The sequence below is a fragment of the Lichtheimia ornata genome, assembly GCF_029851405.1.
Source record: "Lichtheimia ornata isolate CBS 291.66 chromosome Unknown scaffold00048, whole genome shotgun sequence".
Lineage (NCBI taxonomy): Eukaryota > Fungi > Mucoromycota > Mucoromycetes > Mucorales > Lichtheimiaceae > Lichtheimia > Lichtheimia ornata.
The window spans coordinates 22,211-38,377 of NW_026695368.1; the positions used below are offsets into that span (position 1 = coordinate 22,211).

Here is a 16,167-nt window from a genome sequence, read left to right on the forward strand (position 1 = left end):
ACGTCTTGCGTGTGTGGTGTATAATGAAAGACAAGCATTTCACTAATGCATTGGTCGCCTAAAAGTCATGCTACATCTGGCGTGTGATTGGATGCATCAACCAGAGGCCAAGTGCGGTTTCAAAGGCAGCAGGCATGCTAAGCAAAGCGCAACATAGAGAGAGAATATGACGAGAACGGTCTTTCTTGTTCTTTTTTTTGCATGTTGCGTTCCATCTCGTTGTCCCTCAACTAATCTCGCAGCAGCACGGCTTTATTTTTCTCAACGTTGTCTTGCGAGAAAACCCAAAAACCCCCACCAAAGTAGCCTATTTTCCTTTCTGAAACAGATCGTACACCATGGAAGAACCACAGCATCAACCCAGCACACATGGCACAGCAACCGATACCACTTTGACAGAATCCCTTCCAATGACCAAACCAGAAACTACTTGCAACAGTGATTCGCCGCTATCTTCAGGAGTATCAAGCTCGTCTAGTGCACAAGAGGAAACGACGTTGCCATCGGCTGGACCGTGTATCGTCGATAGTCAGCCTTCTTCTCCTGCTGCTCCTCCTCCTGCTGCTGCTGCTGCTGATAATTCAAACGAGCAAGATGCCATTCCAAAACCATCCAACGCTGAGACTTTGGAGCATGATGATTGTCCCTTGGATACGGATACTTGTTTGCCCTTGGATACAGATGAGCAACAATCACACACTGAGGATGAGCAACAACGTGAGGACGACGATTCAAGGTTGGATCAAGATCATCAAGTAACGCATGATGCATCATCATCGTCATCGTCATCTTCGTCTTCTTCACCACGTCAAGACCATCAAATCACTGATTCGGCAACCCATATGGAGACACCATTACATGAGGATGAGGATCATGCACAAGAGACACCTATACATTGCATCGAGGAAGATGCGACTACTACCCCTGATCAACAATCACTCAAAGAGGAAGAGCACAGCGGTAATACACAAGAGGAAAGTGGAAATGAGTCAGTGGATCAACAACATGAGCAACCAAGCACACCACGTGAACCCACGATTTCACAAGAAAATGAGATGGTGGATCAGCAGCATGATGAGATATCACAACAACTACAACAATATGACCCTGTTGCTACAACCCATCTTCAAGACGAGGAGGAGGAACAAGAGCAAATGACAACGACGACGACGACGATGGATACACATGGTCCACAAACTAGCAGCAGCAGCAATGATAATAATGGATCGGGTCCAACGCCGCCACCTACTATTGCTGATACTACTCCACAACCTATTATTCACCCACCCACGCCATCACCACCACCAGCAGCACCACCCTCATCATCATCACCTGAACAACTCTATCAAGATGGTCCATTATCGATGCAACACCAAGAACCCGATTTATCATTGACATTAGATACCCGTTCTCGACATTTGGACAATAACCAGGATTGCGTGACCCATGATGATGAATCGGAGCATACAGTACTTGACACCCATCGACGTGTATGGGAAGCGGATCGCCATGCATCTGAATGTCGTCGTTGTAACAGAAGATTTAATTTCCTTGTGCGGAGACATCATTGCAGGTAGGTTGTTGCCATGCCAACAAGGAGGGGGAGAGTGATGTGGTGTGGTACTTATGGCCACTTTTTTTTTGGGCAGGCGATGTGGTCTCGTGGTATGTGATCGATGCAGTAGTCACCGTATTCGTCTTCCTCCAAATGAAATCATTCAAGACCCTGCTGTCGACCCTTCCCATTATCCATTGATTGCTATGCATCCACAACGTGTATGTGATGCTTGTGTTCGCTTACCCATCAAAGAAGTGCCTTCCTCTTCTTCCTCCAATACCAGACGACGAGCAACAGCACCTGTCACCATGAGACGATCAGGAAGTTCACAAAGCCTCATGTCAGAATGCCCTGTATGTGGCCATGATCTTCTTGGTATGGCAAAAAAGGATCAAGAGAACCATTTACAAATGTGCTTGAATGCTGGCAGCCCACCAGTACGTCCACCACGTTACTTAGGTAAGAGAGAATGGTCGTTGATGAGGATCAAGGCATTGATCAATTTCCCTTGATATGTAGTATATGAATTGTCATCCGATTCACCCGAAATCAGCTATGAATGCCCCATTTGCTTTGAAGAGTTTAAAGCAGGTAATGATATTACTACAAGGCGATGTGCTATGAAACAACATCTCATCTTTGTTCTCTATCAATAGGCGAAAAGATTGCTAGAATGATTTGCTTATGCTCATACCATCGTCATTGTCTTGCTGAGTGGTTAGAACGAGGCAAAGGGTGTCCTGTACATTATGACCCTGCGCTTTGATTCTTTTTGCTTTTTTCCTTTCTCTCTCTCTCTCTCTCTCTCCAATGATACCATTTTCCCTTTTCTCTCTTCCATGACAACATCCTTTGTAATATCAAAATAAATCCATGGTGGATGTCTCTTTCTCTCTCATCATCATCATCACATTTAGTTTAGTAACCATGCTCATGCATGCGGCAGGAATTGAACAGACCAAAATGATTGGTGGGCTTTGCAGTCAAAGCTCCTCCTCATCCGACTCGAGAAAATTTATTTTATCTTTGTTCTCCAATGGGTAAAAAGCCATTTATCGATCGCAAGCAAGCCAAGCACTACCACGTTGTCCACCGATCGCAACGCGATCCACTGATCCACGATGCCGATGCTTCCGATCGAGTGCTCAAAGAGGTTATTCCTCCCAACATGTTGAAGGTTAGGATCCAATCAACCCACCCTCTATATCAGCATTCACTTATACAAGTCAAACGATTAGCACAAGACACAAGAAGAGATAGACGCTGTCAAGTATAAGCCTGTGCGACTCAACCAAGATGAGATTGATAGGTAGGATGGGTTGTTGTTGTCATACGAGCAATGATATTGATGTTGAGGATCATAGGCGTGTGAGTCAGGCCACAGCCCAGGGCATTTACTTTGATGATGTGGGTGATTACGATTATACGCAACATTTGAGAACGATTGGTGATTCGACCGAAGCCGTCTTTTTGGAAGCGCCTCAACGTGAAGAAAAGCCCAAAAAGTCTTCTGGTGGTGACTTGATGTTCAAGGAAGATCAAAAAGAACGACAAGTGATTGAACTACCAGCCGATGCTATGCCATCCAACATTGAACGTGATATCGGTGCCATGGCCAATGTTACTGGTTTGGAAGGAGGTTTACAACCCGATATGGATCCTCGTCTTCGTGAGGTGTTGGAAGCATTGGAAGATGATGAATATGCCGATGGTCAAGTGGATGAGGACTTTTTCGACGAATTGAATGCAGAGGGTGATCCTTACATCCCTGAGGAAGAAGACTATGAAGAATACGAAGAGGAAATGGAAGATGGTAGTTACAACTGGGAAGCTGCGTTTAGAAAGTAAGTTGTTCAAAGGGGGGAGGGCTTTTGTTGTACAAAGGGGGTTGTGTGTGTGATATATGCAATGGATGACTGATGTATACGTGCATATAGTTTCCAACGAGGCAAACAAAGAGGTGGTTCATCAGACTATTCTGACGATGACGACGACGATCTTCTTGAACGACAAACCAAACGTACAGGCTTCTCGGTGTCATCTTCTGTCATGCATCGTAATGCTCAGCTGACTTTATTGGATGATCGATTCGAAAAGGTAATTTATCGTTTTGATCTCATGAACACGTCAAATGACCCTTTTATTCTATTTCTAGATCGAAGAAGAATACTTTAAGGAAGATGATGACGAGGAGGAGGATGAAGGCAATGGATTGGAAAACTTGGAGGATCGTGCCGACTTTGACAGTATTTTGGATGACTTTTTGGACAAGTATGAAATCGTTGGACGCAAAATGAAGCCGAAATTGGAGGGCGATACAAGTGGCGAGAAATTGGATACCCTGCGTCAGTCTCTTGGTGCCATTCGATTGTCAAATGAGGATGTCGAGGATAAACCAAAGAGCCGCAAAGAGGAAGTGGATCGTGTCGACATTTGGGAGCGGCCCGTAAAACAGCGGGAAACGTGGGATTGTCAAACGGTGCTGTCGACTTACTCTAATCTCGAGAATCATCCAGCCATGATTTCCGACCGAGGAAAACCCAAAAAGAAGATTGTCATCAACCCCAAAACTGGCATGCCATCCTTAGTTGAACAAGAACCCAAGAAACCCAAACACCAACCCATTCAAGAAGAAGAAGCACATGATGATGAAGAGGACAATGAAGAGGATGAGGTGGAAGAGGAAGAGGAAATTGAACCTGTGAATTTGGGTGTTGCAAGATCAAAGAAGGAATCCAAAGATGAAAAGAAAGCTCGCAAAGCTGCGGTCAAGGAAGCTAAAAAGGTAAATAAGAAAAGGCATGACATACATCCATGTGTACTTATATGCCATGAATAGAACCGACGAGAGACCAAAAAATCAACCAAGGAAGCCTTCAAGCAAGAGGAAACTCGACAACGGAAAACGTTGCAGCAACAACGCAAGGCCAAAGGTGTTACCCATATTGCATAATGTTGATAGAAAATGTGTAAATAATATTATCTTTTGTTTTTCCATCATGTCGCGTGTCATCAATGTAAGGCACACAAAAAAGTGTTGTTGTGGGTGTCGGGTCCCATGTCAATGGCCGATAATGTGGATAATGGATATGCCTTGTTGAATACCAACTACTACTCAGCATCAGCAGCAGCAGCAACAAACAATGACATCGTCAGTATGGAAAAACACTGCGCCATAGTAACCAATGTGTGCATAGCAATTGACGTAGTGTTGCCGCATGCAGGTATATATAAGATACCTTTTATATGACGGGTGAATGATGGGGGTTGATTCGGTGCATCATTTTGCATCGTATGACCCGAAAAAGTTACAAAGCGGCGCTGTGGCCGAACCCCGTCTCGTTTTTCATTTATTTATCATCACACATATTGCGTGCGGAGCAAGATGAGAGGTCAAGAAGCTCTTATCGGAGCGGTTAAATTGTGGCCGGTGGTTGCGCGACGAACAGACTGAGTGAGCGAAAAAGTGACAAGATTTATTTTACGCGCTTTCAACTCAAGACAGGGGTGGGTTTCAATCATGCAATGTCGGGCATAAGGGGAGATCTGGGTAAACAAGGCCCTTGCAGAATACCTACAAAAGTGTGTGTTGGGTTGTTGTAGGTGTGGATGAGATGACATTGCATGTGGTGGTTTGGTGATGAAAACAACATTACTCACATGCAAGCACGCACGCATCTATAATCCATGCCCGGATAAACGACTCGGGCCGTGGGAGCAAGGTAACACAGAAAATTTTTGCAACAGCGTGCAAACGTTTTGCCTTGCCGTCTTTGGAGTTCCGCATATATAAAACCGGCCACCCGGGATGCAACATCTTGTTTCGCCCATTCTTGTTTTCTTTTTCTACTTTCTAAATCCCTTTACTTTTATCACAATCCCATTACTTTTTAATAATTCAATTATACGAACATGTCTATCGCCACACCATCAATGCTTCGGCAATGGACATGGACACACATTGGCTATGCTGTCATGGGTGTCTTGCTCACGTTTGATCTCATCATCATTCAAGAACCACCACTCATTGTACGTCTTGCATTGGGCATTCTCCTCGTTTCTTCGACAATGATACCCTACATTCGACGCTTCACCATCCCAGCCATGCCAATCTTTACTTGGCTCATCACATTCTACGCCTCTCGCTTCATCCCACAGGATTATCGCCCACACCATATCTTTGTCAACATCCTTCCCAGCCTCGAACGTATCTTGTATGGTGCCAACCTTTCAGAAATCATTTCAAAGAATCAACACCCCGTGTTTGATGTACTTGCTTGGTTACCCTATGGTGTTATCCACTTTTCATTGCCATTCTTTTTCGCCGCAGTACTTTTCGTGTTTGGTCCTCCAAAGTCATTGCCTGTGTATGGCCAAGCCTTTGGTTACATGAACCTTGCAGGTGTGCTGACTCAATTGTGTTTCCCCAATGCTTCGCCTTGTAAGTTGTTGTTGTTGATGATGCTGCTAAAACGGCAAGAAGGGATTTGTCTAATTGTGATACAATAATAGGGTATGAAATGAGTTATGGCTCCGCACCTGCCGATTACTCAGTTCCCGGTGAAGCTGGTGGTCTTGCACGTATCGACAAGATCCTTGGTTTGAACCTGTATGGTTCTTCCTTTGGAGCATCTCCCTTGGTATTTGGCGCGTTCCCATCCTTACATTCAGGATCAGCTACCATTGAAATGTGTTTCCTCGTATACCTGTTTCCACGTGCATGGCCTATCGCTATTGCTTACACCATGTGGATGTGGTGGGCAACCATGTACTTGACACATCACTACTTGATTGATTTAGTGGGTGGTTCCATCTATGCATTTTCGGCCTTTTTCGTTGCACGTCGGCACTTGCCGCCATTACGGGCAGAGTGCCGTACTCGTTTACAGTATCTCGGCATCCAAAAGATCAGTGTGCGCGATTTCATTCGGAGCATCGAGTTTCGACTCAACTATGATCATATCTTTTCCAAGCCATTACAGGTGGTGGCCAATGATGCCACAATGGAGGAATGTGAGGAAGACGTGTTTGTACTCAAGGAGCCTATGGCCTTGCGTTTGAGACGTTTTGATTCTGGTTCGGATGAAGAAGAAAATGTTGGTCTTTCATATTCTGGCAGCTCAACACCTGCGGAGCCATCTTCTCCTACCACTCCTCGTTCACCCTTGTCTTTGCCATCATCATCACAATTCCCGCTTCAATCCAAAGCCTAGAGGTATACATATGCATTTATTACCTTCCCCCTTTCAACTTCTCCTACTACGCACAAAGAACCCTACTTTTACTATTAATCCTATTACATCCTCACCCTTCTTGTTGTAAATTCCCCCTCGCGTTCTCACACACACACAATGTTTTACTAGTCTGCATTTTTCTCTCGTACACCTTACCTTATACACTAATGCAAGTCATCTAATAATAATTACAACCCATGCATTATCTACTGCATGAATCATGTACTCTTCTACACACACACATAACAAAATGATGCCTATGTTAAACATCACGATGCGGCACGAGCGCCGTGTCGTGACCTCATTTCATGGTGACACATGGTGTCCCGCGCTGTTTTGGGTTATCAACCGAGGTCGTGCATGCACACATGAGTGGGTTTTGACTTTTTGAACACTCACGAGACACACACATCCACAGCAAGAAACAAATAAAGACACATACATTGCATTGAAATGTGTGTGGAACTTTCTCTCAATCACCGACGCTCTCATGTGCTCCCCACGCACACACACACACTCCTTCTCTCAACACTTTGATACATGGAACACAAAAGCACATGCAACAAGGTTGTCAATTTACCATTACATCCACAATTCCACATTCTTGTTTTGGGCTTAGGTGAAAAGGTTATATATTTCTGTAAAAGTCAATGTTGTTTCACAGTCATAACAAGCCCCATTTGCTGAAGGAGAAATGAGGAAGGCGCTCACAATGTATATTCTGGATCTCATAATCTTCATCTTTTGCTCCACCACGGGCTCTCCTCCTTTGGGGTCACCTGTTACACATGATGACGATATCGTCGCCGGACATAGACTCTCTTTCTTTGCTGCTTCACGGTCACTCTAGGGTGATCTGGTCCCCCTATTTTATGATGGGATTGCGATTGCTTCTATTCATGGATTACATAAAAGAACCAATGATGATGATAATGAAGATTGTGGCTCATTGTGCGTGTGAAAGGATGTTTGCCACAGTGCCAAAGCGATACATAATTTCTGTTTATGTGTTTATCTGCGAGTCCATCCGTGTTGAGAAAGGCTGGACTCTCTTGTTCGCATCACGTACACAAGCATGTTATTGTTCGGTGCTACGGTAAAAAGTCATATGACTGTAAACTGACATTGACATTTCCCAGCAGGTAATAAGAATAGATACATACGTACACACACCTACCAGCATAAACGACAATGCTCAGCATCATACATTGTATCCAAGGGTACATACAAGAATAGAAAAGACGAGTGTATTTATATCTTTATTATACCGATGGATATTCATTCCAACACTTGCTGCTGTAATAATACATTTTGGCTATTCACAATGAAAGTGGGGGAGGCGGGATCACCTGCTTCGGCTACTGCTTGGTCCATAATTCTTCTTTCCCCAATCGAATGGGATGTATCGGTACTTGATCATATGCTTGATTTGCCTTCGCATGGTGATGGCGAAAAGAATGCAAAAGTACACCAAAAGAATGGGCCAAAAGACTGGGATATCAAAGATGCTAAAGAAGCTGCATACAATGGCAATCACGGTAGCCTTGGTAGCAGAGTACCTGAACAATGAAAATGTAAGCAACCAACCCTTGATCTATGAACCTCCCCCCCTCTTTAGTCCATACCAAAACTTGAACTCGGGAAGACGTCGGATAAAAGGCTTAAACTCCTCATCCGCCTTGGTGGGCAATGCAGGGCCTTCTTCCATTTCATTTTCTTGTGTATCCAATTCGATCGATGGGTCAAACTTGGGTGTCAAGAAAGCGAGGAACAGATTCAACAAGTAGATGCCTAAAGATCCATCATCCCGTATTAGTCTTTTCAGGGATCCAGGGCCAAAAAGTCGATGGCTTCACTTCTTCTTACCCAACGCATAACTAACAATATTGGTTTAGTGCTATTGAACCCTTTTTATTCCCTTCCTTTCTTATCCCTTATACTTACGTGACAATATACCAGCCTTGTGCATACAAAATACGCGCCAAAAAGAGAAGTAACAATACACCAGTGCCAATCCAACGATATTGTACGAAAGGAGTAGTGTCATCTAGTATTCGTTGCCATCGCTTTTTGTACATTGGGGTGAGTGAGGAGGTTGACCTGGATACCACATTCTACCATTGCGTACTCTTTCCAATGCTGCCTTCTTCTCCATAAAGCTGTTGGGAGCACCATCAGTGGATTCGTCGTTCATGTTGAGTCGGAAGAAAAACGGGTAAGCGAGCAAGCAAGGTCCACCAACCACCACCGAACTTCCACGTAGCTGATACTGAATTATTGGTTGGTGGGATGATGAGTTGCTTTTGCACCCGCCCAACAAAGTCTGGTGACGTAGAATCTTTTAACAATGACCACACTTAAAAGACACTCACTCCCCGTGATAATTATCATTGTTTAACAAATAAATTGGGAATTTACATCAAGAGGATGCGAGGAACTAAGCTGTGGACGCTGTGCGTATCGATCACGCAAAATATCACGCACATTGTTCAATAGCTGGTTATAGGTTTGGTTGGGATTCTCCCGCAACGTTGCTATGGAGAGAGATACATGTTAAGAAGGGTCATTGTTTTATACCATCTTCCCTTTTACTTACTCGTAAATGCATAGCTCATGGCACCCGTAGCCTTGCCAGCTTCTTGAGCATCAGCTGAAGTTTGGTCATCTTTACAACTATAGAGCCCCGTTATCAGTTTTCCATCATCCCTCACCCAAGCAATCAACCAACATGGATGATAGTACTTACCCGCTAAACATGATAACATCAGCCAAGGAGCTATTGGTTTGTCTGTTTTCTTCCTGAGTATCGCGTGCCTTCAACAAACTTTGACCCAATCCAATCAACGAAGTCAGGGCAGCTTCACGATCACCCGTAGCATACGCCAATCCCACTTCAAGAAGTCCTTTGCCAGCATGCTTAAACATGTTTTGCTCCTTAAGTGTACCCTTGGTCGAATAAGTGTAGGGAAGATCCAACACGGTGCCTGAGTGACAACTGTCAAAGATTGCGGTCAACCTGCTACCTTCGGGAAGGGGCTTGACAAGCAAATCATGCATTTCCTAAGTTTGGAATACCCGAAAACAGTAATCAGCATCCTTGTTTCTTGATCACCACCCAACTTACATCGTCTCTAATTTGGCCTGTGGTATCGTCATAGTTCTCATGGTCGACCGGGAAAATAGTTTCATCATAGCCATCATCCTCATCACCATCATCATCGGCAAGCTATACATAATACCCAATGTCATTATTATTGTTGCTGTGTTACATTGACCCACTTACATATCCACCATGTCCACTGTAATGGAAGAAGAATCTAGAAACGCATCATGTGTAAGGCCTCTTCCTCCTTCTTTCAACGCTCACACCAACCACTTTACACTTACGAGTCATCCTCTTGAGCATCGCTCACCAACCATTTCATGGCAGCAATGATGTTGGCACGCGTTGGAATGAAGCGGGCTTCTTCTTGATCATCAGTGAGAATAACCATATCTTGTTCCTGAAAACCCCAAAGCGTGGTCAAAAAGTTCTTGATATTGTGCACATCATTGATACACCCTTCATAACCCCTTTGATTAGCTCTCTCATCATTCAACCAATCCAGGCTTTTCCTTACCATCGAGTTGATTAGGTGTATTAAAGTAGTTGATACCAATCAACAAGGCTCGCTTACGGCCACTGCCTATATACAATGATAGATGATTGAGAAACTCCATGTTTCACGACCATCACCGTGTCCCATTTGTTTCTTACAGTGAGAGAGCTTGAAATCGACTTTTTTGTTTTCATACTTGGGATTGACCTTGAGGAAGAGTTGACCATCGTCTTCTTGATCCTTGAGCGTATTATCATCCTCATCATCACCAGCTCCCACCATGCCGCCTAAAATACCATGCTTTGGGATTAGCAATCGGATGTTTGCGTGTGTAACCTATGGATACCGATAATCGCGTACCAGATGACTCGGGTGCTCCATAGCTAGAGTACTATAGCAGGGTGACGTGAGCAACAACGTTTACTTTGGGATGACAATGGTAGGTAACTTACACTGTAACTGCTGGTGGTGGTAGTAGTCGTGGTGCCAGGGTATGGGGGAGGGTGCTCGAAGCTGTTGCTGGTATATTCTTCAGTGTGTTGGTATGAGGATTGAGAGTATCCTTGAAAATTGAAGCCTTCAGACATGATGGCAGTGAATGAAAAAGAAAAAAGAGAAAAAAAGAGAGAGAGGAAAACCTGACACGCCCCCCTCCCTCGTAAGCTTTAATGTAAAAAAGAGTGCGGTGTGTATTGTGCGACTCACCAAACGCAATCATAACGTCCGAAAAGGGCTCCTCGATTTGTTACACAGACTGCCATCGTGCAGATGCTACTTTATCCTTTTTGTAGCCGCTCATCCTTGTCAACTGAGAAGAAAAGAAAGTCTGTGCGCAACTATAACTTTTATTTCTTGTTCATGCAAAGGGGCTAATTCATGTAGGAGCAATCGTGATAAAGCAAGGTAGTTGTTGTCGGTGGTTGATGTGGTCAGCAAATCCAACTAGATAAAGAATTCCTCTTCTTCATCATCTTCATCGTCAAATTCGTCATCGTCATAAGGACCATGCACACCGATCATATCAAGGAACAGATCAAGGCTCAATCTCGATTCGTGATGTGGCTGTTGCTTCTCACCAAACATTTCATTCTCGTCGAAAAGGGGCTTGGTATTGCAGTGGCCACAAAAGCCGGGATCGGAAAGTGGCTAAAAAAGGAATGGCGGCATGAGAAGATGTAATGCACCATTTGCATAAACAATGCACTTACGTGGATGTGGTCATTGGTCGTGTCATCCACAAGAGCTCGTTCATGGACAATACCAGCATCAGAGGAGGATGACGAGGAAGCTGTTGTAGGACGATAGCTATCATTGCCACCGTGAGATACACGTTCAAAGGGCACTGTGGAAGTGTCTTGTTGTTGATTGAGAATGCTGACTAGCTGATCTTGTTTTGATGGTGAAAGAACCAACTTGCGAGGGAATTGGACGTCAAACAGGATAATCAAGTCGCCCTTGCGTGACGAGTCATATGCGATGGGCATTCCTTCACCTCGAATGTACTTTTTTGATGATGGATCAATAACATTGCCAGCGGGATTGGATACTTTGATCTTGCGTCCATCCAAATGCGTCAACAAGACCTTGTCGAATCCAAGCAGTGCTTCACTCAATGTAATTGGAACGCAGGTGATAAGATCGCGTTGGTTGTGGTGCAGCTTGAAATCACGATGTCCAATCAAGTTGATACCCACAATGACATGGCTCATTTGACGACGTGGTCGTGGACCATGCTGGAAAGAAATAAAGAGATGTATGTTAGTTTACATTGTGCTGATAGGACCATCCACCACATGTACGTACCGTTTCATGACCTTTGTTGGTGAGACAAATCTTGCCAGTGCGTGGTCCTCCCTTTGGGATAATGATAGTAGCCGATTCCTTGGATTCGGTATAGCGTAATCCATTGCAAACGGTGCATGACTTTCTGACCTTGATCTTGCCACTTCCACGACATCGCTCGCATGCAACATAGCGGTTCTTTTTCTTGCGGTTTCTTTTCACCTTGCCTTGACCACTGCAGGTTAGACACTTGTCATCCTGAAAAGTAAACCGTGATCTTTAAAAATGGTGTATGTGTGAGATAGTTTATCAATGCCTATGATGATGCTGTAAATAAAATAGCGTACTCACCCTTGGCAATCTCTGCATACGATCATGCGTCGATAGTCGACTTGCTTCTCGGCGCCATTGTAAAGCTCGTTGAGTGTCACCGCAACGATAGTACGCACATTCAATCCCAAGTCGGCTTCACGAATGTTTTCTTGAAAAGATAGTGTGTGAGTACGTCATCGTGTTAAATAAGGATGCAAAACCATTTACCTTTCAAACGCTTGGCATCCATTCTGCTACGTATCTCCTCTGCGAAGGCTGTGGTCACTTGCTCAAAGACGTCGGTTTGATCAGCACGATAAAAGGTGTCCTCTTCTTTTTCATCCTTGTACGCCTTCAAGCGGTCTTTGTCGGATAAGATGTTGTATGCTGTGGCTACTTCAATGAACTATAATGGAGCACACGGTCATTCACGTACATCCTTGTGTATATGGAACAAGTGACATCTACCTTGTCGCCACCTTCTGGATTTCGGTCAGGATGATACTTTGCGGCCTATAGAATAGCTGTGTCAATCATGTAAACCTCAAACGGTCAATGCTGTTCACTACTTGCCTTTTCCATGTATGCCTAAAAGGGGAGGAAGGAAACGCAAAAAGCAGTGAGCCAATATAGTACTTTGAATAGAAAAAAGACGCACCTGTCTGATCTCCATTTGAGTGGCATTTTCAGAGACGCCAAGTATCTTGTAAAGGTTGGCAGCTGAAGGCATAGTAAAAAGTGGGGGGAGAAATGAAAGGAAGAGATGTGAAAAAAGAGTTTGAGCTCAACCATGAAGGGATATCAATGGGACAGCTGCCACTTACTGTTTACACAGGTGATTGGGAATCCCGCATGAAACCATAGATCACTGATTGAATAATGCACACGCAATAGCAAGTCGAAGGTTGACATCATTGATAACACCACCATTAGCTGTAGGCAGATGGGAACCTTTTGGTAGGAAGCATTCCTTTGGCTCTTGTTCCTAATATTAAAAGGTAAGTTTAACAGCCATTAATGATACCGAGAAGGTTATCTTGTGCAGGGTTGGTCGATTGTCCTTTGTTTGTGCCTCCATTCTTCATTGTGTCAGGCATTGGATCACGTGAGCGATAGGACAAGGAAAAGGATCTGCATGAACAATGAGAAATTGCCTCCTTCTTTACTCCAGCCAGCATTTACCACTTTTTTGTGACACATCGTTGGACGTCCATTCGTCGACAGCTTTCCTCGATTGCCAGAAGCCAAAGGCTAGAATGTTCATTGCGGCCACAGCATGACGTAGTTTACGCCCCTCCGATGCAAGCTGCTACCCACCATGGCAAGTCGCGAAGGAGTAATGGTTCCCCAGCTATACAGCCTTGACAAGTGAAATCGCCGCAAGAACAAAGGCAACATGACCAAGCTATTTGTGCTCAAGCAAAATGAGGGATGATATGATCAACCAGCAACAAGAAAAGGAACGCCGTCAAGCATTGTTTTGTCAGCCTTGGGCATCATTCAATGTGTGCACGCCCCCATGTAAGTAGACATATTGTTCCTCGCTTATACATTACGTTGGAGAATGGTGATATTAATGCTAGAGATATTAGAGCCATTCTATCAGTGCAAAAGTGCTAGCAATCAATCCCTGGTCGTGGGTGATTGGAGACTTGTCAACATACACAGTGATGCTGATGATCCGTTGGGAGGACTTATCGAGGAACTCAAGAACATGCCCCGGTTATCATTCATCTCGTGCATAAGGAGGGTCAAAGGCTGCATCTAAGGTAACGAGCAATTTGGGTAACGTGTCCTGTTTCTTCAAGGCGAAGATGTTAACGATACCCTTGAGCTTTCAAGAAGTCTCTAGCGGATGCATGGGTCCAGGTACAAGATTTGGATATAGAATTATATCGATAGCCATCGTTTTACGAACACAAACATTGAACCAATACATGTGATGATTATACCCTATATCGTGTATGTGCAGAGATCATTATTGTATACCCTGAATAATCACCCCATAGTAATAGCGAGACACCCGTTAATAAAGCAATACAAACGATTCCAGTTAATTTCGAAACCAATAATGAGTGAAGGATACACATGGATCGAATCATAAGTCGCCTTTCCCTAGATCGCTAAAGCTTCATCCTCCTTGTGGACCTCATTTCTGCTTGAACCAGTGATCGATAATATTATTAGGACGAAGATGAATGGATGAATGAGCTTTGTGTTTTCCCTCTTTCTTTTTCCAACACTATCCCTCCTCATGGTAGAGGACCAACAACATAAACAAGATCCTGACCATGTCTGCTATGACGAGTTGCTGGATCTGTACAACGACGTCCTTCAACAATACAAAAGGACCAAAGGCTTCGATGGATCTTCGTATGCAATGATACACAGCACCGAATTTGACGAAGCCATAAGAAAACATAACGACTCGAAATGTAATAAGAGCTCTCTTGTGTTGAATTCAGCTCTAAAATTTTTGGCTGATCGAAATACCACAATGAGAGAGAATAACATGGAAGAGGTGTTGGCACGTACAAGAACCCAACTTTCTATCGATCGACAACAGCAGAGAGAGAATAATATACAAGAGATGCATGCACGTACATACACACCACAACGGCCACAAGAGCATGCGCCTGATTCAAAACTTGTTCAGCATTGCTTTGTGAGGATGCAAGACAGCGACAGGGCTCTTTCCCAATTCCTAGCCTACCACTGTGAATTCTTTAGAAGCCAACGTATCATCTTTTATTGTGTAAGCAAGATTTGTTCCTTTTTTACAGCGTGTGTAGCACCAACACATGGTGAGATGTAGGATGCCGATATCAATGCTAAAGCTATCAGCGGTTATCTATCCACATTTGACGTGCCAAATACTACCCTATTGGAAGAGGTATCATCCGATGAGCGCCACTCGCAATTAGAAACCTTTCGTCGAGCACCTTGTGTGCTGGTGGTCAGTGGTAAGAATCTATCCCTTGAGGAGCTTCATGGTATTCCGGTGGCTGCTGTGTTCTTGTATTATCCTCCACGTACCTCGCATTTAAGAAAGACCCCTGGTGGCATATATGGTTATCAAAGCCAAATCGATGCGGTGTGCCGCTTTGGCTATCCTGGGGTATGCATCGTGATAGTTCAAGATGAGGCTTTGCAGGAAGCACTCGAGTCACTTGCATCGTTTTATTACCTTCGATATGGGACCAAATTGAAGCAATTGAATCCGAGAGCCGATGGATCACTGGCACAAATATTAGCAAAGCACTTGCTATGAATAAAAGATGTTTACATTCATGAAGATGGGGAAAGTTTGGATAACGAGTGTACAAAGGCTTCCCAAGTAAGGGTGACACAAGCTCATCCATAAGCGTGCTTTCATTTACTACTCTGCTCAGCACCAAGCTAACTTGAGCCCCATTGGTGGTGAAGAAATCAAAGAAGCATGTGCGGTGTGTGATGCATGATAGCATCACTTACTATTTTCATGGGCGAATCAATGACATTTATTTGCGTGCTTGTCTGGTTTCTATCATTCATTGTGTTCATTAAATGCGTCATTTGGGGATGAACATGGCATGATGCAAGAACTATAAGCCGTCGCATAATTTTTATTTGACCTATCCTATTGGCGTTGTAGTAGCATTGCTTGAAATTTATCCTAGGAGGTGGCAAAAGTGGCATGGTA

General features: G+C 44.1%; 6 protein-coding genes across 6 annotated transcripts; 4 read left to right on the forward strand and 2 right to left on the reverse strand.

Moving 5' to 3' along the window:
- Positions 1 to 338: 338 nt before the first annotated feature.
- On the forward strand, positions 339 to 2,324 carry O0I10_008763 (uncharacterized protein; the record flags this gene model as incomplete). The annotated part of the gene is made up of 4 exons (XM_058488764.1): positions 339 to 1,573; positions 1,650 to 2,017; positions 2,078 to 2,149; positions 2,215 to 2,324. The coding sequence occupies 4 exons, from the start codon at positions 339 to 341 to the stop codon at positions 2,322 to 2,324; spliced, it is 1,785 nt and encodes a 594-aa protein (XP_058340390.1).
- A 270-nt stretch (positions 2,325 to 2,594) lies between these two features.
- On the forward strand, positions 2,595 to 4,511 carry O0I10_008764 (uncharacterized protein; the record flags this gene model as incomplete). Its single annotated transcript, XM_058488765.1, has 6 exons — positions 2,595 to 2,735; positions 2,797 to 2,867; positions 2,923 to 3,402; positions 3,496 to 3,655; positions 3,714 to 4,343; positions 4,398 to 4,511. The coding sequence occupies 6 exons, from the start codon at positions 2,595 to 2,597 to the stop codon at positions 4,509 to 4,511; spliced, it is 1,596 nt and encodes a 531-aa protein (XP_058340391.1).
- A 959-nt stretch (positions 4,512 to 5,470) lies between these two features.
- Positions 5,471 to 6,771, forward strand: O0I10_008765 (uncharacterized protein; the record flags this gene model as incomplete). The annotated part of the gene is made up of 2 exons (XM_058488766.1): positions 5,471 to 5,999; positions 6,071 to 6,771. The coding sequence occupies 2 exons, from the start codon at positions 5,471 to 5,473 to the stop codon at positions 6,769 to 6,771; spliced, it is 1,230 nt and encodes a 409-aa protein (XP_058340392.1).
- Positions 6,772 to 8,137: 1,366 nt separating this feature from the next.
- Positions 8,138 to 10,978, reverse strand: O0I10_008766 (uncharacterized protein; the record flags this gene model as incomplete). Its single annotated transcript, XM_058488767.1, has 15 exons — positions 8,138 to 8,351; positions 8,418 to 8,583; positions 8,659 to 8,669; positions 8,737 to 8,858; positions 8,921 to 9,061; positions 9,211 to 9,326; positions 9,389 to 9,465; positions 9,539 to 9,852; positions 9,917 to 10,018; positions 10,076 to 10,109; positions 10,180 to 10,354; positions 10,413 to 10,478; positions 10,550 to 10,678; positions 10,752 to 10,782; positions 10,844 to 10,978. 15 exons carry the CDS (start codon positions 10,976 to 10,978, stop codon positions 8,138 to 8,140), a joined length of 1,833 nt encoding a protein of 610 aa, XP_058340393.1.
- Positions 10,979 to 11,333: 355 nt separating this feature from the next.
- On the reverse strand, positions 11,334 to 13,215 carry O0I10_008767 (uncharacterized protein; the record flags this gene model as incomplete). Its single annotated transcript, XM_058488768.1, has 8 exons — positions 11,334 to 11,537; positions 11,600 to 12,124; positions 12,195 to 12,450; positions 12,525 to 12,654; positions 12,714 to 12,891; positions 12,954 to 12,998; positions 13,059 to 13,073; positions 13,144 to 13,215. 8 exons carry the CDS (start codon positions 13,213 to 13,215, stop codon positions 11,334 to 11,336), a joined length of 1,425 nt encoding a protein of 474 aa, XP_058340394.1.
- Positions 13,216 to 14,739: 1,524 nt separating this feature from the next.
- On the forward strand, positions 14,740 to 15,756 carry O0I10_008768 (uncharacterized protein; the record flags this gene model as incomplete). Its single annotated transcript, XM_058488769.1, has 2 exons — positions 14,740 to 15,240; positions 15,301 to 15,756. 2 exons carry the CDS (start codon positions 14,740 to 14,742, stop codon positions 15,754 to 15,756), a joined length of 957 nt encoding a protein of 318 aa, XP_058340395.1.
- Positions 15,757 to 16,167: the final 411 nt, after the last annotated feature.